The following is a 27238-nucleotide window of genomic DNA, read 5'->3' as shown; positions in this document are numbered from 1 at the left end:
ACACACACACACACACACACACACACCTTACCACACACACACTGTCCAGAGCTGGTCGCTCTGCTCGGCCTCTCTCTCCTGCTCAGCCCAGCTCTGTCCTCAGTCTGTACTGTGACCGCCCCGTCCCCCGCAGCCAATAGGGGAAAGCGTGATTAACCCACTGCTCTACCCCTCCCCTGCAGCTGAGCCACAAACCACACCCACCACATTAACCTAAGTACAATCCTTGTGTGGGTCGCTTGATGAGTCTTATGTTCTACTCTAAGATGGTTTTTATTCCAAATAGTCTAACTAACAAGAAGCTGGACTCGGTCCTTCCACACATCTGCAGCTTTACATTTACTGATGGAGACACAAGAAGAACAGAAAATGCTGAAATGAATTTGTTGGTGTTGGTATGGGATTAGCATCAGTCGTTAATGAAATGTAATCGGCTGTCAGTGTGGGGGTAGTGGTGCAGCAAATGTTACAGGATGCAGAATTATTCCATTATTCATGTTCAAGCTACGAAAACAAGAATTTAGCTGTATGGAAAAGCAGCTGGGTTTGCATCTGCAAATGAATCCCTTTGGGGAGGTTGAAAGATTTAAATTGAAAATCACAAACTCATTAGTCCTGAATTCAAAGTGGCATCATGCTGAGCTGGAGAAAGGAACGCGTTTCCACTCTCTGCAATAAAATGGGCTCCTACTGTATGTGTAAGTGTAGCGTTAGCAGCAGGATGATGCTTTATCTCTCACTGCACTGTGGCCTGCAGCTATCAGTCGATGGTCAGTCTGGCTGCCTCATCGCTGCACAAGTGAAAGATACAGCAGAGGATTAGCTTTGTGTGCTTTCTCTGTCACAGGCTCAGTGGAGCATACCTGGTGCTACACCTGCTTTAGCCAAAGCACGACCGGTCTCCTTCTTGATAAATCTGACTTTAGTCGGGTTTTCCAAATTACGGAGAGCAGTCGAAATGCTTGTTTGAGATGTTCTAATAAAACTCTACTTCCATGAGGAGGATTCCAAACTAATTGACATCTAAAGTTAAACATGACTTAGTGGGCCATGTCCTGACTGAAGAGGTTCTACTGCACTGCTATAACTTTGGCTCTAAAAGAAACACCGTTAGTGTCTGGAGAATTAGTTGGACTTCATATTTAATGAAGTGCGACTTAATAGCTAGATACATGGTTAGGTTTTAAACACAGTATCACAGGGAAGATGAGGAACGTCAGTGGCAAAAACTGAAAATGGTCCAGCCAAGAGACTGTCTCAAATGATCCCGTCGACAACGTCACAGATGTGAGGCAGATATCAAGTCCTGAAAAGTCTCGATCCAAATGCTCATCATCACCGTCATCTATGATTAAACTGTATTGGTGGAAGGGTCCCCTCACCATCGAAGATGCTCATCTAGTATCTTACATGCATCTCGGTGTGATGCAGATGTGTCCTCTGTAGCTCAAAGCAGGGACATAAGGGTGTACGCAGCATGGAGGACTCTTAACAAGTTGGCTTGGCACATTATGTGACACAGTTTATTCTCACAGGGGCTCTGGAAGCATGCGCAGTTCAATCAGTAGAACGTAAATGCTGTGATGCCGTCGAGTTTGAAGATAGATTTGGTCCAGTAAGTGAGTTCAGAGAAAATGAGGTGGAAGCGAGCAGGTGCCCCACTTTACGCCCTTGCAACACGTTGTCGTGGATTTTGAAAGCTCCTCACACTTAGTGTTTTTATCTGGTTTAAGCAGATCTCTGGGAGATGTAAGTCAACTCATCCTCAGAGTAAAAGCACAAAAGACAAGTAGGTTTTAGTCTAATCAGTTTGGAGAGGGGTTGCATCATAGAACTGGGCGTTTGGTTCTACCTCTTGGCATCAGCACCAATTTTCTGTATTGTCAGAAGTGTTTCTCCTTCTCTCCTTTGCTTCTCCTTTCATCATGTGGCTGATGTGAAGCTCCCTTTTCATCGTTTTTTCTTCTTCTCCTACTCAGATTTGGATCGGTCCCCTGTTCGCTCGCTCGCGCTCTTTCTCTCTCCAGTGGGTTAATTACTATATGTTGCAGCTTCCCCCTCAATCCTGCGAGTTACATAAAAGCAAAGTCATTAAAGTGAAGAGTTGGAACTTTTGCCGTTCTTGTCGTGACGAGATTTGCATCTGATGCCATGTTGGCAGCGAGGCAGACTCGTGGCCATTAAAATGGCCTGAGAGCTTTCAAAAAGACTTTGCAGAGCTCTGTGCCATTGCAGTGTCCTCCTCATAAGGACTTTAAGTACAGTGCAATATGATGACGACTTAGGCTACCTGCAATGAATGTGCCTAATGGAATTTTTGGCCAGGTTACAGAGAAGTGCCTCATATTTCTGCATAATCGACAGATAGTCTGATTAGATCACAGGGATAAATCTCTGTTCAAAGAAAGGCCAAAACAGAGAAATATTTCAGAGGATGAGTTGCATATATGCTCAGATAATTCATAAGGCATACATTTGTTTTCCCAAAGACAACTGGCAGCCAAGACAAACACATTTCCACTGCTTCTATCAGTCAGCTTGTAGCCATAGGTGGGGCTTGCTTTATTATACCCCAGAAACTTCAGCTCCACCTCCTCATCCCGCCTGAAGCAGGCGATCCACCTTTTGCCAGCTGAGAACTGGCCAAACATCCACCGTTGAGATAAATGTACCGACTGTAGCTGCTTTAACAAAAGGAGCTTTTATATCTTCTTTCACCGCTCACAGTCGAGAGGAAGCCGTGTTCTAAAAGTAGCACTTGTGTGTCATCAGTTGCTTAATTGAAAATGGGGGTATGGACGTCATACTGTACTCACAGCTCATGTCTGCACAATGCCGCCGCAGCATGGAGCAGCTCATTTGCTGCAGCTTTTTAGGACTTCATGTTGATATGAGTCGATTTTAAAGGCTTTGGTATTCAACGGTGCGCTCAGATGGTCAGACATAAAGCACGGTCGCTACTCCAGCATGCTGCATAAATCTGCTGTGTCATTCATAATGTTGGCAGAGACTAAAAACAGATGCCAACAGTAGGGCTGCTCAATTAATCGAATTTTAATCTCGATTACGATCTGGGCTTTTAACGATCATTAAAAATGACTGAGCCAATTATTAGCCCCTCCCTCGTGCTTACTCTCGCGCTGCTCCGTGTGGCAAATCGAGCGCACCTCTCTGCATTTCGAACACGTGTCACAACAATTAAGAGCAGCGGTCTCCAACCTTTTTTGCGCCACGGACCGGTTTATGCCCGACAATATTTTCACAGACCGGCCTTTAAGGTGTCGCGGATAAATACAACAAAATAAAACTAGTACCGGTACCGAAAAAAGTAAGTTTTTTTCTTACCCCCGTTGAAAGGCCCAGGAAAACCGAGTCAACGATAACAACGATAACAAAATAACGCTGAAAACCGATAAAACCCTGAAAACCAGACATTTCACACCTGAGCCTCAACTTTCGCGGCCCGGTACCAAACGATGGTACCGGTCCGAGGCCCGGGGGTTGGGGACCGCTGATTAAGAGGACCCGAGGGAAGCTCGGAAAGCTAAGCAGAAGTTATTTGGAGAGGAGAGTGACTGCCGTTGGTTGAAAAGAGAGGTAAAAAAAACTTCAATGGTGTGGAAACATTATGGGTTCAGTCAGACGTGGATCAAGTAAACATAGTGTGTAAACTTTGCAACAGTGTCGTAGCTGCACCACAGAGCAACACTGCAAAGTTCACTAAACATAGATGTTTACATTTCATTTATTTTTTATATTGCAAACATTTGCACTGTTATCAGTATTTGCACACTATTTTATATTATTTTTTGACAGTCTTTAAAGTCATTATCCAATACATTGTTATTGTTAAATAAATATCGTCAAATAATTGTGATCTCAATTTCAGTGAAAATAATCGTGATTATCATTTTTGCCATAATCGAGCAGCCCTAGCCAACAGTATGTGGGAATGTTTTTTCCAGTGGATTTAATGGACAGAGATGAGATGGGAGCAAACATGCAAAGCTATTGGTCAGGTGTTGGACGGCCACCTGCCTTGAAGACTGTAGGATTTCCCAGATATCGATTTTACTTGGATGGGCCGACCATGTATTCTCACGGTGCCAAATTTGAATGTTTATTTTTTGTCATCTTTTGATTCCATCCAGAACAGAGCTGTCCACGGCTAATCCAACTCCACTGTGTTTGACTGCAGCTACTGACTGTAGTCCATTTGCTCTGTCAGCCCGACGGCCATCTCTCTGTATGCTTTTAGTACCAGCAGCTGCTTATCGACATTTACACTATATTTTTATGGAAACTTAGTTTCTTAAAGAGCAGAAGAATTTTTCATATAATGTTAGCTTTACAACTCAGCCCCACTGTGGGGTGTGTGTGTGTGTGTGTGTGTGTGTGTGTGGCTCTCGGTGTTGACCTCCACTTGCTAATAGCTCTCGCTGCGGGAAGCTAACTCATCCACAGTGGGCCATTAAAGCGCACTCTTCACTGTAATTTACTGTAATTTCGTCATCTTCAGCTTCTCCTTTGCAGCCCATAGAGCTGAGGCTTGTGGTTTCTAATCGACTGACAACACTCGGGCAGTATCTCACCCTGCGTCCAGATGGAGACGGATGGTTGAATCATGAGCTTGAAGACATAATACTGAGGAACTGTAAATATAAGCTACACAAATGTTAACTTGTTAAGTTAATGTTAAGTAAGCACTTGTATACATTTGGTTTTAGCAGTTTAGGACACATGCCACATATCCTTCCTTACTGCCTACGATAACACTTTATACCTTAACCCTTTCCTACACTCAAGGTTTTCTTATTCTCTTCTCCCAAAAGCTTTGCTTGTTCTAAGAAAGAAATGAATGCACAACATGTTCTGGGCCATTCACTATAATGCAGCTACTACAATCTTTCCTGTTATCCCTTCTACCCACTGAATGACACATTTGCTAAACTGCACATCCTCAGTTTGCACCGGGGTCGTATATGTAAAAGTCTAAGTAGAAATAGTAGAGATAACCCTTTTGACATCATTATGACATCAGCCAGATTTTTCCCAGGCTCAGTAAAAAAACAACAGAGGACTTTAACAGAAATATTTTACATTAAGGAAGTGCTGCATAATTTTATTGCAGCATTTCTTCATGTTGTTTTACAGTAAGTAGGACACGTGGGATTTGTGCCACCTCCGGCTGCAGATTATCATACTTATGTACAAATTTGCATACATTACCCAAACATACTGATATGGATCTTGTTTGTCACTGATGGCGACCTGCGTTTTAGCTTCAACGCTGCACAAAAGCTTCCATGCTTTCTGTCTTTGCTTCCCTCTCTTGAGGCCTGACCTGCTTTCCTCTTATTATTTTCTTCTCCTCCCCCTCTCACTCCATAAGAAAAGATGGGGGGTAAAGGAGGAGCTGGTTTTATTAATTACCTCATTAATGGAGAAAGGGGAGTTGTTTTTGTGAGAATGTGGAGGAAGAAGGATACTGAGTAAATTCATATCATCAGGGGAGCACAAGGGAAATGATGAAGGAGGGGAGGCTAACCTTGACATAGATATGCTGTAACTATGTTGCCTGTTGGTCTTATTTTCTTTAATTGTCAAACAGTCGAGAGGTGATTGGATGTCTGAGCTATCAGCTGTTGCCCGGTGTCTTTGGCTCGGCTGTTAGAGTTGATACGTATACATCCTAATGAAGGCTGACAGAAGGATGCTGAATTGCTGAATGTCACCGGTCTGCTTTGTCAATATATAACTGCAATGATTCAGGATGACCTTTCCATCAGCTGTTATCACCTGGTGTGTCGCTATCATCGCTGCGGGGGAAAAATATATTTTTTTGACACAGATGGAGAGATTAATCCAACCAAAGCAGAGGGAACAACGAAACGCATTAATTGGTGGACGATCAGGCTGCTCTCTGCACTGCGTTTGTCTCCATTTGTTTAGGTTTTAGTTTGAAAATCACCGTAAATATCTTTGGACCCATTTGGTTCTCATTGGTGTCCTCACATTCCTTTCAGTCGGATTTGTTTCATCGTAAACAAAACACAACTAAATATATTGTGTTAGGTTTTCTGTTGATCGGACGAAGAAACCAAAAGATTTCTGTCGGTTATGTTGGCGACATTTTTTGTCCATTAACAAGCAGGACATCTTGAGACATTAATATTAGATCAACTTGGCCCGATCGAAGTCAGCTCGAGTGCTGAGCGAGTTTTGACTGTTCAGAAATCTTTCTGAATCTTTCTTTTCCCTGTTCTTGAGTAAAACGAATGCAATCCTGATATCACAGTTACAGATGAGTGTTTTTCTTTTTCTATGCGCGTGTTAAGTTTGACATTACAAACCTGAAATCCAGGGAACATCTAGAACTTTGCTTTAAAAAATGTCTGGACTGAAATTTCTCTGACTAGATCTTCTGTTTCTCAGGAACGCCACAGTTTTTATTCAGTTGCTGCAAATATCAACTAAAGCCCAAAACCACAGCTATCCCACCAAACCTGATCTACCGAAATTCAGTATTTTTTTTTGTACTGATCTGGAGCCAGGAGTGAGCAAACTATGTCCAAGGCTTCATTCATGGTATGAAATCAATGTTCAAGCCCATTTCTGTATATATGATCTCATTAGGCTCAGTTGGCACCCATGACATCGAGCATTTCCTCCAGGCCTGATTGCTACGATGACCACTCACCACTCAGCCTTTTTGGTAAACCTGAAGCTGGAGTCGATCAATGTTCCAGAGCAGCGGGGGAATTTGACTCAGACGATTGGTTGGAACAAAAGGGGATTGCATCAAAATGATTGACAGCGAGGTGGGCAATTACAGGGGTGACGTGAGGATAAATCAATATGTGCTCGTGTTGATATGAAGGCAGGGAAATGAATACGTATCGACTCTTATGTTTATTCTGTTTGGGTGTATGAGGGAAAAGGATGTTCTCGATCTCTGTAATAAGATGTAAATAGGCCAGAACTCGTGTTTAGTGGTTGGCAGATCTGACTCAAAAATGAGAAGCAGTGTGCTCATCAATCTGGTCGGACAGATACAGATGGCTCCCAGACAAGCAGGAAACTCCATCAGAGTCCTGCTGAGTCCCACACATGCAGGTCTGCTGCTAAATGACAAGCGTTTTCCCCTCATTTTCTCTGTGCCCCATTGTCCCCCACCCCCCACTGACAGTTCCCATTTTAAAGTTTTCTCTTGATCTCTCTCGATACATCAGCCGGGCTCTGATTGGTATTGTGTATCACAAAGCTGTTGTGCTTCACGTTTGCATTCGGTGCTGCAGCTTGGCATGAGAAATGTCTCCCTTCAGGATGTTAATGTTGAATGTACAGGAAGCTGAAGTTGGTGAGGATTTTACAGATGGATGATTTAGTAGGTCTTTATGCGGTGCAGACACCAACTTCAGAGGTGGTAATAGTTTGGTTGCAAAAAGAAAATTCCTCGTTTGGGGACACATTTAATGAACCTTAAGTCCATTTTGTAAATTATATTCATATATTTTGAATGTCAGAAAGAAGAGCTCACTGGTTAACAGTGTACTGGTTCCAAGTCATTAGTCAATGGGCATCCAAATTCAGTCTGAGCTGCCCATCACCCATCACAGGAGACACCAAGATAGCAACAATGAAAATGCTCATCCTCAGGGTTCAAAGCAGGACTTCAGAAACCAGTGGTGGCTACATGAATCTTTCTCTGTGTTGCATTCATCAGTGCCACTGTCATCACCAACGTCAAAAGGGGCAGGACTGTGACATTTTAACATTATGCAGCACTCCCGCAATGAGCTCATGGGAGCGGATTCAGCCAATAGAGCTTCATGTCCAATCAACACCACTCCAGCAGTCTAACCTTACCAATATCGAAGAATACATTTACTTTTAGAAACTCCAGGATCCGTGGATCATCTTCACTTAGTGCTTGCTTGTCTGTTTTGGTCTGAGTGTCGTTATCATGTGGTTGGCTCTTCTAAAGGTAAGATTTGGAGGCCTTTTGACTTTCACAGATCGAAACTATACGTAGTGGGCCAGCGTCTAAATCACGCTCCTTGTGAGATTGCTGCCTGAACTGTGATGAGTATCAGACTGTTAACTGCTGACTTTACTTGGCTGTTACTTCATAGTTTGAAGTATGTGTGGGTGACCGGCTGTGGCCTGTAGGTCCGGGTTCTGAGAGCTGCGTGGTAGAAAAAATGTATCTGAACCAAAAAAGAAAATAGTTTTACACTTTTCAGTTCAGTTATCACTTGACTCTTATTTAGATATATCCTGTTACAATGGTGGATATTTGTATTACAAAAGTTTCAAATGACATAAGGAGGTACAAATATGGAAGTACAAGTTATGCCTGTGAGCCAGAAGATATATTATTGGATCTGTATGTTTACATACTTAATATGGTCCTGTCAGGCAGGTACAGTATGAGCGAAGGAGCCCCACTCAGAGTCAGAAAAGTTTGGCCAGTGAACTTCATTTGGGAATGTCTCCCAAAAAATGTGCCAATGCCAACATCACAGAGGGTTCTTTTGTTCTCAGGGACAATAAATGTAAATTATGTCATCATATGCATCCAATTGCCCTCCAGTTCACCATACCTCACTATAGGTAAGGGCAGTTGTCACGATAGTACAGGGTGGGCCATTTATGTGGATACACAGTAATAACTTGGGAATGGTTGGTGATATTAAAGTCCTGTTTGTGGCACATTAGTGTATGTGAGGGGGCAAACTCCTCAAGATGGGTGGTGACCATGGTGGCCATTTAGAAGTCAGCCATCTTGGATACAACTTTTGTTTTTTCAATAGGACGAGGGCCATGTGACGCAACTTATTGGTAATGTCACAAGAAAAACAATGGTGTGCTTGGTTTCAACTGTGGTACTCGCTGTAAACATGTATAAAGCATACAGTGTGTATTCTATATTTATGCATACATTACTGTCTCTAAATAACTTGGTGATGTGTGTGCATGTGTGTAACTGCTAAGGTCACCAGAAACAGCCGATCTGTTAGTTGACTGTTAGCTGACAGTTAAGGTTTTTCAGATTTTTGTCACATCATAGGAGAAATTTTGTGTCATTTACAAGCAGCTTCATGGAAAGTTAAAGTCTGCTGTTCCTGTTGTATTAGTCTTTAAAAGTAACAGGTGCAAACTTGTCTTCCTTAGGGGGGCGCTGCAGCTGTCTCAACTATATTAAAGAGTACGACAGAATTTTAAGGTAAAGTCAGAGACCAGTTGGCAACCATCTGGCAGCTACTGGTTGCCAGGGAAAAATGTGTATTCCCCAACTGATTGGAGAAATCTTGCAGTTGCGAGGTGGTATATGGTGCTGCATTGAAAATCAGAAGAAAGCAAAAAATCATATAAAAAAAGGCTGAACCCAGGCTGAGCCTCAGCCCTTTGGCTACTTTGTTATTTCACTACCGACAAATGACAACATGTGTTTCAGTTCAAATGTAACTGTTTTGAAATATCGAGTGGGTTAAAAAATTACCACCATTTTTGTCTAATAAGCAGATTAGCGAGGCTTATATCTTATATACATACTTTAGAAAATAGATGGTGGAATGACACAGAAGTTCATTAAAGTGAATTTCCAGCCGTTATCTTGAGCATGTCAGTATAATTATCAGCTGATGTGTTGGTTCCAATTAGGCTACAAGCGAACAAAAATCACTGCTTAATGTCCAACAGCCTCAAACAAGGAGGGAAAAACTCTCTTTAGGGTTTTTAATCGACCTAGGCCTCTAAATGCTTTAATGTGGAGAGCTAACAATAACATCAGAGTCCTGTAGGAGTAAATCATACCCGAGGGTTATTTAACAGATGCCATTTATAAATATTCCAGCTTTGTTTGTGAGAAATGGTAATTTTTCAGTTGCTCAAAACCATTAAGTACTGCAATTCTCATGAGTCTTATTAGGAGTTGCTATGGAGATTACTCCAGTCAGAGCCTTGAATCTGCCTTGTTCAGAATATTCAGAACACAACTTCTCAGTCTGAAACTAACCCAGACCTGCGTTATTTATCTAAAATGTATTAGATGCCAGAAGTGCTCTATCGGAGGTGAAGTGGCCATTGAAAACCATACGCATGTAGTCTTTGACTTTTTGGATTCCACTGCCTGATTTATTATATGTGTGTATTCATTAAAGAACCTTAATTGGGACTTTGAAAGCAATTTGTGCTTTCAGCTCCAAAGCACAGAGAGAAAACACAGAAGGTTTAATGAGACAGGAGTTTAAGACTCGAGGGCACATCCCCTCTGGCAGAAGCTCGGTCTGCAGAGTTCACAAGTCCTGGACATTATTGATCTGATTCAGCACAGAGGACCAAACTGATCGAGGGGAGAGAAATCAATGAAACTGAGTCAGTTGTGGCTTCAAACAGTCGCAATGATTCATTCGTCAGAGTTCATGTAAGTTAAAAACACTTTTCTTAAGAGTCAAAATACAGTAAATTTGTAATCTGCTGTTCCGTTGTGAAATGTTGAAGCTTCAGGTCTGCGTAGTGAATGAGTTCAAACTGAACATGGAGCAGCAGCGGTCAGTGTTTGTGTTTTAAAGGTGTTCTTTAGTCCATTACCACTTCATTTTGAAGAAATGGAATCTGGGACAGTTATTCACAGCACACTGCTGATAGGAATCTACCAGCTGGATAGATTCTTTCTGTAGGATTTTACATATTCCCCCCGTATCTGCTTGGGTTGTCCTGGGTACTCCCAGGAGATGCATGCTGATCCTAATTCAGTTTAAGTGTGTTGGTGTAAATGGCTGTCTGTGTCTCAGTGTTGGCCCTGTGATGGTGACCTGTCCAGGGTGTATCCTGTCTCACGCCCTGTGACAGCTGGGATAGGCTCCAGCCGCTGAACTGTGGTCAAGATAATGGGATGGATAATTGTTTTGAGCTAACAGTGCACTATGGAAACCTATCAGATATATTCTAAATGTAAATCCATATGTCTTTAATTTGAGTTAAAAGTAATATAAGCCAGTAATTTTTAAAACTTCATATCCTTCCATGTTTGTTGTTGGACTATAATGGACGGGGGAAATTCAAAATAAAGATAAAAAGCTGTAAGCTAATGTCGATTTATCCAACGTGACTTAACCGGGCACCTGAAGTCATATTTAAATGCAATAAGCAAAACGGTGGCCGCCCACCGCCCATGGCGTTAACGTGTTAACGCCGTGCTGCCTCGTGCTCGGGATGATCCACAGTAACACGGAGATTTGCTGCGTTAATGCGGTTATGGCGTTAACGTCATTTTAACGAGATTAATGCTGACAGCACCATTTAAAACATAATCCTAAACAATGAAACAGCTCGTGAAAGCTTCAGCTCCCACACATCTTTCCATTGTTGTCTCTGATGTTTGTGCGTCTGGATGTTTCATGTTGAAAAGGAGAAAACTGTATTTTATTGTACGACACTCGCTGATGATGTTCCTCTCCTGTAATGTCCTTTATATTTACATCGCAGCGCTACACTTCACATCACACTCAGCCTCACAGAAGGTGATGTGAAATAAGCTTCCACTGTGGCTGCTGTGCACTTTTCCCCTTCCAAATCATTTAACCTCGAAAACATAATGTGCTGTTATTTATGCTGTTCTGATGCTTTAAATAATTTTTTGCATTTTTTATCTTCTGGTTTCTGGTTCCTTTGCAGGAAACTCTTTGTAACATAATGCACATATTACATAAATTACTTCAGAAACCATCTGCTAAAATTATGCTTATATTTTTTTAAAAACATAAGAAAAAGCTGAAAAATCTCTTAGTCTTTCATTAAGTGCATGCAAAATGTTCTCCCTGTTAAGAAAAGCATTTAATAGATAGAATATTACATTTAATAGAGTACTTTAGATGACTGACGAGGACTGTCTGACTCTAGGTCTAAATGCATTTTGTAAAAATGTCATCTTAAAATGTTCTAATGTACGAGATTTGCCAAAGCTCCATTAAACGTGCCATGTAAGCCATGAAAATGTCTCATTCTCGCACATTCTTTGCAAAGTTTAAGGAATATTCTTCAATATCTAAGCACAATTTCATGGAACGATTCCCAAAGGAATAACACTTCATATAGGGTCCCTTGGGTGGTGGGTAAAGTTCCAGGATCTAAACTCAACTTTCCTTCATAAATAACCAAAAAAGACCAGCGTGTGCACATCGATGGGGCTGTGTCAAACGGCAAAGGTACAAGCTTTTACGGACGCTTCCTTGCTGAATTATACAGCAATGAGAGAAACAGCGATTGTTGTGTAACATGGAAATGTCAGAAGTTTTTACATAAGGGCCTAGTTGGGAGTTGTTTTTTATGATTGCAAGAACAGAGAAACAGTGAAAACTGTTCAACATAAAGTGCTTTTACTGTTTTCATACTGTATAGAATTAAAAACGTATAGCTTTCTGTTGAAACAAAGTCACATTACAGTGTCAGAGGAGTAATTATAAGACGGAGGAAAAACTGTGAAGAAGACTATCGGGACACAGCTGTGTTTTTAGTGGAAATGAGTCATCTTTATCGCCTTCATTGGGCCCATGTAGCTATAACATTTATAACAGGTTTTCTAATGAGTGATGTGATCAGAGAGAAGTTCAGCAGCAGAACTAACTCAAAATGACAATAAGCAATTCAATTTAGTTTAGTTTTATTTACACAGCGCCAAATCGCAACAGTCGCCTCAAGGTGCTTTATATTGTAAGGTAGACCCTATAATAATACATACAGAGAAAAACCCAACAATCATATGACCGCCTATGAGCAAGCACTTTGGTGACAGTGGGAACCTGAGCCTGACAGAACCAGGCTCAGGGAGGGGCGGGGCCATCTGCTGCGACCGGTTGGGGTGAGAGAAGGAAGACAGGATGAAGACATGCTGTGCAAGAGAGCCTAATAACAAGTATGATAATCAATAAGTGACCAGTTTGTTTAATGTGCCTTTGGGAAGAAAGAGATATATGGACATTTACGCGACCATTACATGTATTGGAATTTACCGTTGGATTGTTTGGAGTCGTAGTCTGGTATGAATTTGGAATAATGCATTTTGCATTGCTCCTGCTCCTGTTCAACATATGCATTATGCATTCACTTTCTTTTATTTTGTGGAACAAGACCAGTTCAGTGGCAATGTAAGAAAAATGCCTACATTATAAGGTAACCCTCCATAATGGAAGATGATCCACAACCTGTGGGACATTCTCTTATAGCACTGCTGTGCTGAACTTTACAATGCAGGAGATGGTTTGCTCTGTACAGTCAAGGTAAAAAAAAAAAGTACATCTTCAATTCTGAGGTACTCCATGTCAGAAAACATAAAAAATGGAATACACTCTGTGATTCAGTAGCTTTTACAATCACATTTAGCTACAATAGCTTGATGTAACGATTTCCTATATGCCTTTATCAGTCTCTCACATAATTTTAGCCCACTCTTTGTTGTGTCATTGTTTGAGTTCATTTAGGACTGTGGGCATTCTTGTATGCACAGCTCTCCAAATATCCCTCCACAGCATTTCAGTTGGGTTGAGGTCTGGACTTTTAGCGGGCAGTTGTACCACCTTGATTCTTTTGTTTTTCAGCCATTCTGTTGTAGATTTTCTGGTGTGCTTGGGAACAGTGTCCTGTTACATGGCCCAATGAGCCAAGCTTTAGCTGTTGAACAGACGCATGCATGTCACTCTGCTTTGGGATAAAAAGGAGTTGAAGGTTGACTCGGTTACCTCAATGTGCCCTGGACATGCGGTGGAAAAACAAGCCGTGCGTTATGGTCATAACGCTGTATGTTATGACCAGACGTCATTGTGGTCTTGTCTGTCCAAAAGACGTTTTGTGGTTTATTCAGATGTAGCTTGGCAGACCTGAAATCTCACACATCTTTTTAGAGAAAAAGAAGACATCTACCTTAAACCAGCCATGCTTACTCAGTCCTTTTCTAATTGTATGATAACAAAGCCTGGAGGTTAGTTATGAATGTTAGATTTTGACATGTAGGTCTTGGCTTTTTTACCATTTGTCTGACCATTGCACAGTCTGACCTTAAGGTGAAGTTCGTGGGGCATTCACTGTACTGGTTGTGGTGAATGCTCCAAACCAACTAACTTCTAGAACTCAGTGGTCATACTGGCGGATGATCAGGTAATCAAGTGTAATTGATTGGCAGCACCTGGGTGCTACTTAACCTCTTAACCTCTACAAAAGCAGTAAAGGTGTGATTTTCCACAGACTGCAAAGAGTCGTAGTTATGATTTCTGCTTGGTCATCGCCAGTTGTCACTGGTTACTACTACTACAGCGCATAGTTATGCTAAACCTGTGACTTGCTTGTTTTACCTGGTGGAGTTTTCGTGTTTGTTTGGTTTCTTCATCTTTATTAATTTTTTAGGACTATTTGATGGGAGTTTCTCCTGACTTTTACTTTGGATGTTTCTCTTTGTTATCACTGTACCAAAAAGTAGGGCTGTTTGATATAACGGTATATATCAGATGACGATATAAAAACGTCTATCGTTTCATATCACGCTATCGTTTGTTTCATGTTGTCGCAAAATAAACTGTTTATTTTTTCATGGTTTTGATGGTCAGTGTAGCGGCTATATTAATTTCTTAAAGTTCTCTTTTTCTCTTATATTTAAAATAACCACACTATGGACGGACAAGCGACTGTTTTTACGTGTTGCCGTTAGCAACAACGACGGTAATATCAGCGTGTGGGACCTGTCACTACCCGATCTGTACCGGAAACCCGATCGGTACCACGCATGTGCAAAAGGCCACTACTTCCGCTCAAAGCATTTTACGATAGTTACAGGTCAGAGTATCTGTTAAGATGTTAAGAATAACAAGTATCTCTTAAAATGTTTGCAATAATGAAACTTTTCAGTATAATGTAGACAAAAACGAAAAATAAAAAGATCAGGACTCCCCGATCAGGACTCCCCGATCCTTACTGCGCATGTGCAGATGTTTTCTTCTTCTTCTGTTTCGTTTAATGGCAGTTTACTCCCCAGTGTACGAGGATACCGCCATCTGCTGACCGAGCGAATGAGCCCTGTTGTAAACTGAACTAGCGTCATTACAAACGCGTGTTAAATTCTACCACCGACGCAAGAATCACGTGAAAGAGTGTGCAGAGAGTTTACGGATGAGAAGCAAAAAAAAAGAGCCGGCAGGCGCTCCAAATGTTAGAACAGACTTTTCCCCGACGCACGGCGTGTAATAAATACTCACAAAGACAATGGCGGCCGTTACAACTTGTGCCTTAAAAATGTACAGTTTCATGCATTGGTCAAAACACTCGACTCCAGGTACGTGACGCCCAGCTGGAAACACTTCGAGTCGAGTTGGCTGAGATTCACAGAATTTACAGAAAATTTAACATTTTTGTGATTTATATCGTTTTTGGGACAATAAATGTCGTATATCGAAATATGAGATTTTGGTCATATCGCACAGCCCTACCAAAAAGACCAAAGTTGGTGGTTATTTCCTCTGATGTTCAGCGCCAGTCATGAGCCCTTTTATGATGCTGTGCAAGTGGAACAATAATTGCTTGATGCTCACATTAAAAATAAAAATGATAATTCTCTAAAAGCACGCAATAGCTGATTCAAGACATATAAGCTGTAGGTACAGTATCTCTGCTTCCTAGTTTGCTATTTTCTGCTCAGCTCTCACAGAGTACTCTCCTCTATAGCACCTATCATAACTTGTTGGGTTGAATGTGTTCATACAGAGCAACCTTTATAGGGCTTTCTTAGTCCTGAATTATGGCAAGCAGTTGTAGTCGTCCTCGAGCCTCTCTGACAGCAAGATCAATAAGACTCGGCGAATGTCACGCAGGAAGCCATTTCAGTTCTAACTGGTGACATAAAAGAGCCCCCAGGCTGCCATATTGGCCCAGAGACCCCCGCTGCTCGCGGCTCCGCTCGCTTCCTTGTGAACCACCGCAGGGAAATCACCTTTCAAATAGTGACACACTCATCTCCTGTGAAATATATATGCAGCGCCACGTAATAAAGAGGTGCATATGCACAGTGGCATTTCCACTGCTGTCTGAAGACCTTCAGCACAAAGTAAAATATAGTCCCCTGGTGTCAGAGCTTTGATAAAGATGAATGGAGTCATTGTGACTGTAATAAGATAAAGGTAGTATGTGTTGACATTTCTGTTGGAATGGTGGAATAACATCAGGGCAGCTCTCAGAAGTACACAGTGATAAAGAAACCTGGGAGGTGTAAGCCGGTGACATTTTTATCCATGTGGTTAACAAAGCTGAGTTTATATCAGCTTGTAGTAAAGCCAGCTATACATGTGCAAACTAGAATCATTAACTTCACTTTTAGTCTGCTACTGGGTCTTAGTGTGTTATTAATTATCATATATTTCTTTTAATGTGTAACCAGTTGCAGTAGTTGTTGTTTGGATAAAAGAGATATTCCTTCCAGATCCTATGTCAATGAATGTGTTAGGCAACAGAACCAATGCTCTGATACAGCGGTCCCCAACCTTTTTTGCGCCACAGAGTGGTTTAATGCGACCGTGGCTCGGGGGTTGGGAAGCTCATCTGTAACTGGAAGGTTGCCGGTTTGATCCCCAGCTCTCTCTGTCCTGGTCGTTGTGTCCTTGGGCAAGACACTTTACCCTACCGCCTACTGGTGTTGGCCAGAGGGGCCGATGGCGCGATATGGCAGCTTCTGTCAGTCTGCACCAGGGCAGTTGTGGCTACAACTGTGGTTTGCCTGCACCAGTGTGTGAATATGAGAGTGAATGAATAGTGGAACTGTAAAGCGCTTTGAGCGCCTAGAAAAGCGCAATATAAATGCAATCCATTATTATTACACAATATTTTCACAGAACGTCCTTTAAGGTGTCGCCGATAAATACAACAAAATAAAATGATATGACCAATACGAAAACTGTGGTAATTTGTAAATATAATAATAAACGTGAATTAACTGTGTAACTTTATTAGCAGCGTCCTCCTGAAATGCGCCAACAACATTGAGAGTAACGTCCTCCTCTCTGCCCCTTAATGCGCTCTGGTCGCTATGGTAACGCGCAGATATTTCTTTCAAAATAAGACACACGACTACAACACGGAAAAAGACCCAGGGAAACCCAGTTTACGATAAAAACCCTGAAAACCATCAATTTCACACCCGAGCCTCAAACGACTCACAGACCACTACCGGTCCGTGGCCCAGGGGTTGGGAACCGCTGTGTTAGGCAACAGAACCAGTGCTGCAATAAAATACCAGCAGTACCAGCAGAACTACAGAACTAGAACAAGAACATAGGTAAAATCCTAAAACTCAAAATATTGAAGAAATTGATTCTGATTCTGAAGTGGGCTTATTTGTTCCTATACTCTGGTGAAAGAAACAGATATGTCTGATTCTATGCATTATTTTTTTAAATGTATATATTTATATGTAATGTTAATATGCAGTTGTGTGGTTTGGGATCAGTGTGTAGTATTATAAATCGTTCCTTTTAAACTATGCAAACAAAAATCCTGTATCAGGATTTGTGGTTTTCTTTCATCTTTGTTCTGAAATACATCAAAACAAATTATTTGTTTTATATTCTTTGTGACTCGTTTCTTCAAAAACAGATAAAATAAGGTAAGACTTTGAGAACTAAACTTAGGAAAGGGCACCTTGAGTACATCTGCTTCAGAAAGTTACGGACTACATTGTCTAACAAAACTTTATGTAGGACTTGTGTGACACAACAACCCCAACCTTATCCCCACCCACAGCGGTTCATAGAAACCCCTTCCTGATGCAGGTCTGTTCCTGCTTCAAAGGGAGTTCTTCCATCTTACTGCCATCAAGTGCTTGCTCACATCGTCTTCATTGTTCGGGGTTTTCTTCCTATGATGGTCAGCTATGGTTAGACTTCGTCCTGCCATGAAAACCTCTGTTCAAATGTTTTTGTTATGAGTTTGCATATTCCAAGTGTGACTCAGAATATGAAGAAATGACGACTGATGTGAAATTTATTTACATTTTTGTGTTTCAGGTCTGGTGAAGCTGGGTGTCCACTGTGTCACAAACCAGAAAGTTGCCATAAAGATTGTCAACAGAGAAAAGCTCAGTGAGTCAGTTCTTATGAAGGTAAGACCAATTTTACTCTCTGTGTATGCAGTCATCCCCGGCTCATGTGGTTTAGTTGGGGTTCTAGTAGGGCTGGGCGATATGACCCAAAATTCCTATCTCGATATTTTTTAGCTGGATAGCGATATAAGATATATATCTCGATTTTTTTTTTTTTTAAAGCCATAAGTTAAGAACAAAAAGAGAGTTCTTAGTCACACTGTGTCCCAGCTGTCACACGGGCACTTTTATTTACATACAGCGTAGATATTACTCAAAAATAAATTATCAGCATTTATTAAATAATCATGGTCCATAAATAAAAGAAAACAATGTTGTTTTTGTGCATAACAAAAAGCTCACAATTGTGCAGTCATAATGTAAACTAATAGACGCTGAGCATAATAACAAAGACAGATTTCACAGCTGCACCACGTCTCTGAACAGGTGCCATTTGTGGTCCTTATACACACACAGTACGTATCACTCCGCGAGGCTCCTCCTCGGTAGCCGTATTCCTCCGACAATCCATCAAGCGGTGCAGCTCCGTAGCTTAGCAAAGTCATATTAAAACATTTTTTGACAGATTGCTGAGCGCTGTGTTCCACATAAAATCAGTTCGCGGTCAGTAAGCACAACCAGAATTCATACATAAGGCGCACTGTCGATTTTTGAGAAAATGCAAGGATTTTAGTCCGTGCAGCCCCTGTGGGCTGCATGTCGTTAGCGCGGTTAGCTCGCTAACACGTTGACGCCGTCCAGCCCCACGCACGGTAACTCGCTAACGGAGATTTTCCGCTTTCATCTTGTCGTTGCCTGCAGGTGAAGCTATGGGGGAGGGGGAGTTGTGTTCAGTGAAGGAGAGGCGAGGCCGAGTAACGTTGCGTAGAGACAAAAGTGGACGAAAGAGAGGCAAACCTGCGGCTCCACAAGTATAATTATAACGTAACATAGACTATATCGATATAAACGATATTGTCACATCTTATATCTCGTATGAAAATATATCGATATTTTTAAAAAACTCGATATATCGCCCAGCCCTAGGTTCTAGTTCATCACCGGGTTCCCGGTCATGTCAGTGGGATTTGGAGAGAAAAGCAAAATCATTAGCCGTGTCTTGTCTGTCATGAGTGCATTGTCAGACGTCGTTGCCCACATTTATGCTTGTGTGTGGTCACATATTAAAAACTGTGCGGTCATGCCGTGGAGTTTTATTTGCAGTCCCAGCCGATAGGAGGGAAAAAAAGCGTTGGGCCTTTTTTTCCCTCGTCAGTCTTGTTGTTTTTGTTTTGTGTTTGTCACATCATGTCCCTCTCGGTACTTTCAGCAATCTCTTTCGTGCTGACATTTCTTCTATATTTATGATTATTATTCTTTATACCGAGATGATGTGATGAACCCTGCTTCCAGGTCCAAACTACTCTGTGTTTATTAAGGCTGTTGTGTTTTTAACATGTTTTAATGCTGACATGGTTGTGTTCACTGCCAGCCATTCCCTCCTCTGTCTGTCTGGGGGTTGCCCCTGTAGCTTTCTCTAATCTTTCGCGCCTCGGCTTTATTTCAGAAGAAGCCGAGGCCCTGTTGTCATGGCAACAGGCAGCTATTGGCTCAAGTTATAACCGTTGCGTTCTCGCACAACGAAATTTAACCAGCCACCTAAAAATATAGTACCAAACCCAGATGGGATTTGAAGGAGGTGCATGTTGAAAGCATCACTGAGGCGCCGCTCCTCCTGCTTCCGTTGGCATTTTGAAGAGACCCCATCTCGTCCCATTTTGTTTGACATTTTCAGATGTGCTGCAGGTTCCCTTTTTTGTGTCTCTCCTTTCCTTTGCTCCAAACTTAGCGAAGCATTGGATTTATTCTGTCGAGGTTTTGCACACGAACGTCTCTTTTGTTCACCGTACAAGACACATTTACATTTCCCTTGTTCGTCGTTAGACGCCGGATCACCCAAATCATTTCCATATAAATACATTTTGTTTTCTTTTTGTCATCTCAGATTTTTATCCATGACTGATAAAGTTGAAAGAATTTCTACTGGCTTTGCTAAACACACCAATATGAGAGAACAGGGCGAGGTTACTGGCAGCAGTAGTTCTACAGAGATAGCGGTGTATTTTAAGGCTGTGTGAATTATACAGGACTCAACCTGCTTGCCTCACGGGGATGGTGTCTGTTAGTCAGCATCTGGACTAGTGAAAATCATCTGACTCTAGAGGACAGTGATGGTGCCATACTACTACAGAGGCCGACAAATAGTTAACTTTATATGCTTGGTGAGTACAAAATGTTTGATAAGCAGCTGAATAGCTCGGGGACCGAGTAATCCCTGTTGTAGTTCCTTGCACTGGTCTCCTCCAGGTGCTCCACTTTCAACCTTTCAGAGACTAATTAACTAGCCAATCAAGTGATGGCGTGGTGGTACAACAGTTAGCACTGTCCCCTCTCAGAAAAAAAAATGGCTTCAAGGTGAAACTTTGTGGCTGGCCTTTCTGTTTGAGCTCATGCTCTTCCTGTTCTTCCAAAGGTTTCATCCCAAAGTCCAAAGACTTGGATCTTAGGTTAGGTTGGTGATTGTAAATCGGATTTGGATGTGGATGGGAATTTGTTTGCTCACCCAGCTGGGATTGGGTCCAGGGAAGTTGGATAAGCAGTGGATGAATAAATGATCAAAGGATTACAATAAGCATAATAATGCTAAAAATGAAGCAAAACTATATAATAAATAAGAATTTAGCAGCCAAACTGTTAATCACATTTTTAATAAACCGGTCGTCCCCCTGAAGTGTGTGCCATACACAGTATATAAGATGGATGTTGCTGCTGGTTTCTGAAATATCATTTTGAAGATGAACCCTTCCATCACTGTCATCTTTGTATATGGATGTTGGATCTGACCGTGAAACTGTGTGCTTATTGGCCAGTGACATGTCAGTCACTAACTAATGAGCTCATCCTGAATAATCCTGTGCATGTGAAATGCAGGAGTGTTAAACTGTGCTGGGGTCACACAGGTCACATATAAGCCAATTTAATTAACAAAAAAAAAATCCCTTTTTGTTAGTTTAAAGATCATCCTGACAGGGTTCATGATTAAGAAACCTTTTAAAATCACACATTAAAGTTATTCCATGTTTAGTAATTTGGTAATAATAATTTGTCAAGCTCTAGAAGTATACTGCTAAATTACTCTGCATTTTCATTGTCGTGCTTTTAGAAGGTCGGTTCTGGTCCTCTGCTTATTGCTTATTGACTAGCTGCCATATCCGTACCTACTGCACCCCAACAAGTTTGGATTATATAAATTGACCATAGATGTGACATGGTCGTCTGTCTTTGTGGTGGTCCTGTGCTGGACTGGTAATCTGTGGAGAGTCCATACTTTTCACCCTACGTAATCTAGAATGAGAGCCTGCATTCTCTCAGGAAAACTGTGCAAATTTATTTATTGAAAATATAATAATATTTTTATGTTTTAAAAGCAAGAAAATAAGTTAAATAAAAACAGAAACTAAATAGACATTTGTAATAGGGCTGGGCCATATTATACCGTTCACAGTAATACCGGTACAATGTTAAGCAACGATAAGAAAATGAAAAATCACGATAGAATATGGGTAAAACGCGCATGCGCAGTGCCTTTGTTTTCATACGCACATGGCTGATTGTTGAGTGAAACATGAACCAGAATTGGTTTGTAAAAATGGTGCAACTTCAGTGATGCGGAACTGGTTTGGTGTTTGTCCGTCAGATACACGACAAAGCACATTTTTTTGTAGAACATACAAGCGGGCCGTCGTTATTGGACTAAGGTGCTCTTAAATCTGGTAGTTATCTGGGTCCTAAACTCTTTTTCTTCAGTTCCCCGAGTCCTGCGGCCTCTGTGGGATTTCTGAGCTTTCTAAATTCTTTCATCTTTAATAAAATGATCAGTGTTGCTGCTTTACCAGGTGTAACTATGAAGTTTAACTTCCAGGCATCCATGAAAACAGAATTTATTACATTTAACGGAGTTAGAAGTTAGCAGGAAGCTAGCGGAAGTTAGCTCGCTAGTTTCGCTAGTTACCTAAGCATGATATTGCATGTTCTGACTGAGAGATTTCTGAAAAAATTCAAACGTACAGCTCTGCTATCACTTCCAACATAAATGAAGACAGGAAACTAAACAGCAGTGACGTTTGTAGGGTTACTGAAGTTGGGCTAGCTGGTATATAATGATGTGCTACGTGATCGCTAGCGACACAGCTATGTTAGCATAACATAAACAGTGAAGCTGGAGGACTAACACTTTTCCACTTATAAAAGTTAACGTTAAGGTTCCTGATAGTTAGAGACAAATGCAATCACATGGCAGGATGCTGTAAACGGACCAAACTTCAGTCAGGAGAACAACTGAGATAATCCATCCACAATACGAGGTTAGTCATTAATATACTGCAACAACATGGAATAGAGCAGCTGTGAGAGAATACAGCATTAATGAATCAAAGGTACAGAAGTGGAGGAAGCAAGAAGAATGAGTTGAATAAAGTTTGATTTATCTGACTGCTTTGTTTTGCTTAATGTGCCTTATAATCCCGTGCACCTTATGGTCCGAAAAATACGTATTTGACTTTTTTGTTTGGCACACTGCAGTTTAATGTTGCAAAGCACCTCTTTTTAACTTCAGTGGATATTATACATGGTTATGCTCAGGATATGTCAGCCCATTTCTACTGGAAATGCCTTTTGGTTAAACTTTCAGCAAGGAATTTGCATTTGTACTGTTAAATTTTTATATAGCTTTAATGCACATAAAAAACAGCTTCTTGTTTAAGTGAAAATAAATGGATGGTTTTTTTTTTGTGCTAGTAAAGTTGTGGAGTTGTATTTTGTCTCGCATCAATTATATCGTCAGTTATATCGTTATCGCAAATTTTCAGATATATATTTCATGATAAATATTTTTGGCCATATCGCCCTGGTCTAATTTGTAATAAGTTGGAATAATTGAAACCATTAAAAACAAAAAGTGATTTAAGCCGATGAGGTCATGGTTGCAAAAAAATGTTGCATTATAACTGAGATGTAAAGGACAACTTCAGGATTTAGTGCTTGATCAACATAACCTTCAGAATCATCTGTTCTGTCATTCATTCTGCTGATCACTGGTAACTCAGTCCTTTCACCTGTGTTTTCACCCTCAACCTTTTCCCATATCTACCTCATAGTCCTTAGTGGCCTTTGTTGTGAACTAACATGCACTTCATGCAAAGATGCTATAGTGTGTATATCTACCACCAATGCATGGTTCTGGTGGGATGAGCAGCCTGACATTTATAGCAATGCTTCAGAGATCAACACCTTACACAAGACTTACCATCGTCCCGCCTAGCACCCACATGTCTGTCCTGGCTGTACACTGGCGTCGCGCTGGTTTTAAAGGAGCGTGTTGTACAGGAAGCACAGGTTACTAAGTTATGGAGGACAGAAACTGCTCAGGACAGGATAATTGAAGCAATAATAGTGCATGCCAATCTCACACTCACACAGACTTTGACAGTATAGCTGTGGGCTGTGGTCTGCTACCTTTACTGTTGCCTCATTGCTGGTATTAAATGGTACTGTGAGACTCAATTTTGACATCATCAGTTATACATTAAAATCTGATGAGACATAAACCTAATCAAGTCTTTAAGATTAAAAACCAAAAGAACATTCCACGTAATCTCGATACCTAACAGCACTCAGGGTTCTGTGGCCCGGAGATGTCTGTGTGTGCCTCCCCAGACTATCACTGATCCACCATCAACTTGGTAATACTGAGAAGGCAGCACAACGTCCTGTCACATGTGACATGTGCTCAGGGTGAACTTGCTCTCATCTGTGAACAGCACAGGGAGCCGCTGGTGTACCTGCCAATTCTGGTATTCTATGGAAAATGTCAGTCGGGCTCCACAGTGCTGGGCAGTGAGCACAGGACCCACCCGTGGCACATACTTGTGCTGTGAGAAGTGTTCAGGTGTGCTGTGGAAGATTATCTGGTTCCACCTGATTAGTACTCTAAGCGACCAGCGTGAGTAACAGGCAAAACAATCACATTGTCTTCCACTAGAGGGCAGTAAAACTACCTGCTCTAATTCAATGGGTTGCTAAATGCCAGTAAAACAGAAGAAGATGAAGAAGAAATGACATAATAGTCATGCTGTGAGATGATGCAGCATGAATAGCAATAGATAAATATTTGAAAAGAGGAAGTAGTCCGCCTGACCTGGTCCTGGAGAAAACTCTGATCCAGATGAGGGCCCTACCATGAGTAGTGGTCAGAAGAAACCAGCCAATTCTGCTATATCTGGTGCGTGGAGAAAAATGATCAATATGCTTTTCGGGACATTTTTGTTTGGTGTCGTGTGATTTTTGTTTGAAATATGTGCCGTGGCTCCAAAAGGTTGGGAAACATTGCACTAGAGAGTGTTGGGCTCTCAGTCCACCGTTCAGGAAGTCTGTTTCTGATTGTTTGGTCAAAGACATTGACACCAGTAGCCTGCTGGAGGTGTGGGGCTCTGGCAGTACTCTTCCTGTTCCTCCTTCTACAAAGGAGCAGATACTGATCATGCTGATGGGTTATAGGTCCAGCTCTTGTAGTGTAACTGCGTGTCTCCTGAAATCTCCATGCTCTTGAGACTGTGCTGGAAGGCAACAGGACACCTTCTGGCTTTGGCACGTTGCAGCATTTTGGAGTCGTTGAACTACCTGTGCAACCTCTGAAGGGTCCAGGTGTGATCTCGTGCTAGCAGTGGTACCACTGATCCTAGCCAAACGCAAAACCATTCAAAAAACAGGAAAGATGATGGGAGACCAGCGCACCAGGGAAAGATAGTTGTCTCATTGTGAGTCCTCCAGTGCACCTGTTAATAACTTCATTAACACCAAAGCAGCTAAGATGGATCAACAACTCCCTTAACTGACCAGATCACATGTCAATATCTCAGAAGTTAATTTGACTCGATGCTGATTAAACTTTTTTCTTGTATTTTTTAACAGTGTATATAAATTGAATGAATGAAGACAAATAGTCATTACATGTTGCTACGTTGTAAAGGTGAGGTGTTTGAAGGCACATTAACATTACTGTTACCTGTTTGCATATTTACCAGTCACATGATGTTGCTGTCATGTTTGTCCATGAGATTATGCTGTTGTCTCTGGGAGCATGGGGAAGAGTGGGTGAAGGTCCAGGATTTTAGAAATAGAAACAGTTTATTGACATTGCAAATTTATAAAATATGATTCATTTGTTTTGAACAACTTCTCTATTGCATTTGCTACACTGAAACGATTGTGTTTGGGGGGGAAAACATAATCGAACCACCTGAAAATGCAACTTTCATGAATGTCTTGTTCAATTCATTGCAACAATACGTAGCAATGACACTTTAGAATTATGTTGTTTTGGTGATATTTGAATCAGTTCATTACAGCTAAATCTGTTTAATCCATTTAGTCCATCGCCTATCCTCTGGTCCAGCTGGTATCCAACAATGGTAGCGTACAATTTAGAAATTTTTACCAAGTGCTTTTTCTGTCTCTGCTTCATGCGCTGCCTCTTGTCCTGTGGGAGCACTCGTGTTGTAAGCGTGAAAATACAGAAACAGCATGTGGACAGGGAGGGTGATTGTGTGTGTGTGTGTGTGTGTGGATTAAATCTCTTTTTCCACTGAAGTGCAGTGGATCGTTGGCTAACCTCCTCAGAGGTTGAATTGGGCCTCCTCATGCCTGACCGGACTCATTTCATCTTCTCAACGTGTGGTTGGTTGTGTTAATGGTGTCAATACTGTCTTAAAGTGTGTTTATTCTGCACACAGCCGCTGTTGCGTGTGTGTGTGTGTGTGTGTGTGTGTGTGTGTGTTAGGCTGATTTTACCATACTTATGGGGTCTGAAAAGTCAGTGACTCACCTTTTGCATTGGGACCAAAATGCCCCCCCTCCCCCCGAAATTAAAAGGAAAACAAAAAAGGGGAAAAAGAAAGTGTGAGGGCTTTGGGGTATGTTTTATATGAAGAAGATGATTGTAATTATTCTTACTTTATTCACTATTATTTCTTCAGTGTGGGAGTAGGCTAACTGGGCCTTTCTTGAACAGTTTTAATGTTTGTTTGTTTGTTTGTTTGTTTTTTATGTAAGGGCATGAACCTTATTCTTCCCGTATGTCACCTAAAAGTCCGCTCAAGCCCAACCCAACATTTCCAAAGGGAACTGAAAACTTCACAGCTGAAAATAAGTGTCTGACATTTCAGATGATATGATCCCGGCCAAACTAATGCACTTTTCACAACTCCTTATCAATCATGTAATTAGTTTTATAACTTGGATTTGGCTGTTGTAGCTCTAACCACTGGTTCTCTCCCAAGTAATAAAAAATAATCTCATTCATAGACAACATATTATGCCATTTCTGAATGTCACCATTATGCACAAGGTGTCTTTTTGTCTTTCTGTGTCACTGCCTTGATGAACTAGGGATAGTGATGGTGGATAGGGCTGTGCGATATGACCAAAATCTCATATCCCTATATTAAGACATCTATCGTCCAATAACGATATAAATCACAAAAATGTAACATTTTCTGTAAATTCTGTGAATCTCGGGCAGCTCGACTTGCGTGAAGTGTTTCCAGCTGGGCGTCTTGAGCTTTATTGTGAAAGGTTTATGTGGAAAATAAACAAGCGGACACGCGATGCTGTTACCGTCGTTGTTGCTAACGACAACGCATAAAAACAGGCGCTTGTCCGTCCGTAGTGTGGTTATATTAAATATAAGAGAAAGAGAGAACTTTAATAAATTAATATAGCCACTACAATGACCATCAAAACCATGAAAAAATATTGCCATAAAGAGTTTATTTTGCGACACCACGAAACAAACGATAGCGTAAAATTAAACGATAGACGTTTTTATATCGTCATCCGATATATATCGTTATATCGAACAGCCCTAATGGTGGATGTCAAGATATAAGCCCATAATGTTCATGAATGAAGGTTAGAGTGGTGTCTGTGGAATAAGTAGGTGTAACAGATAGGAGACCCTGGTTTGTGTCCCATTTGAACTTTTGGGTTTTGCTTGGTTGATGT

At 41.3% G+C, this 27238-nt stretch overlaps 1 protein-coding gene across 1 annotated transcript in view; it reads left to right on the top strand.

Moving 5' to 3' along the window:
* The window catches only part of LOC102298603 (serine/threonine-protein kinase BRSK2), a 149159-nt gene that overhangs the window by 58928 nt on the left and 62993 nt on the right, over nucleotides 1–27238 (top strand). Inside the window, exon 2 of the mRNA XM_042212604.1 lies at nucleotides 18045–18139. Coding sequence (XP_042068538.1) covers nucleotides 18045–18139 — 95 coding nt within the window. The remainder of the gene's footprint in view (nucleotides 1–18044; nucleotides 18140–27238) is intronic.

Source organism: Haplochromis burtoni, unplaced genomic scaffold (assembly GCF_018398535.1).
Source record: "Haplochromis burtoni strain Fernald_Lab_line unplaced genomic scaffold, NCSU_Asbu1 Contig_381, whole genome shotgun sequence".
NCBI classification, from domain to species: Eukaryota; Metazoa; Chordata; class Actinopteri; order Cichliformes; family Cichlidae; genus Haplochromis; species Haplochromis burtoni.
This window is presented reverse-complemented; position numbering and strand designations above follow the sequence as displayed.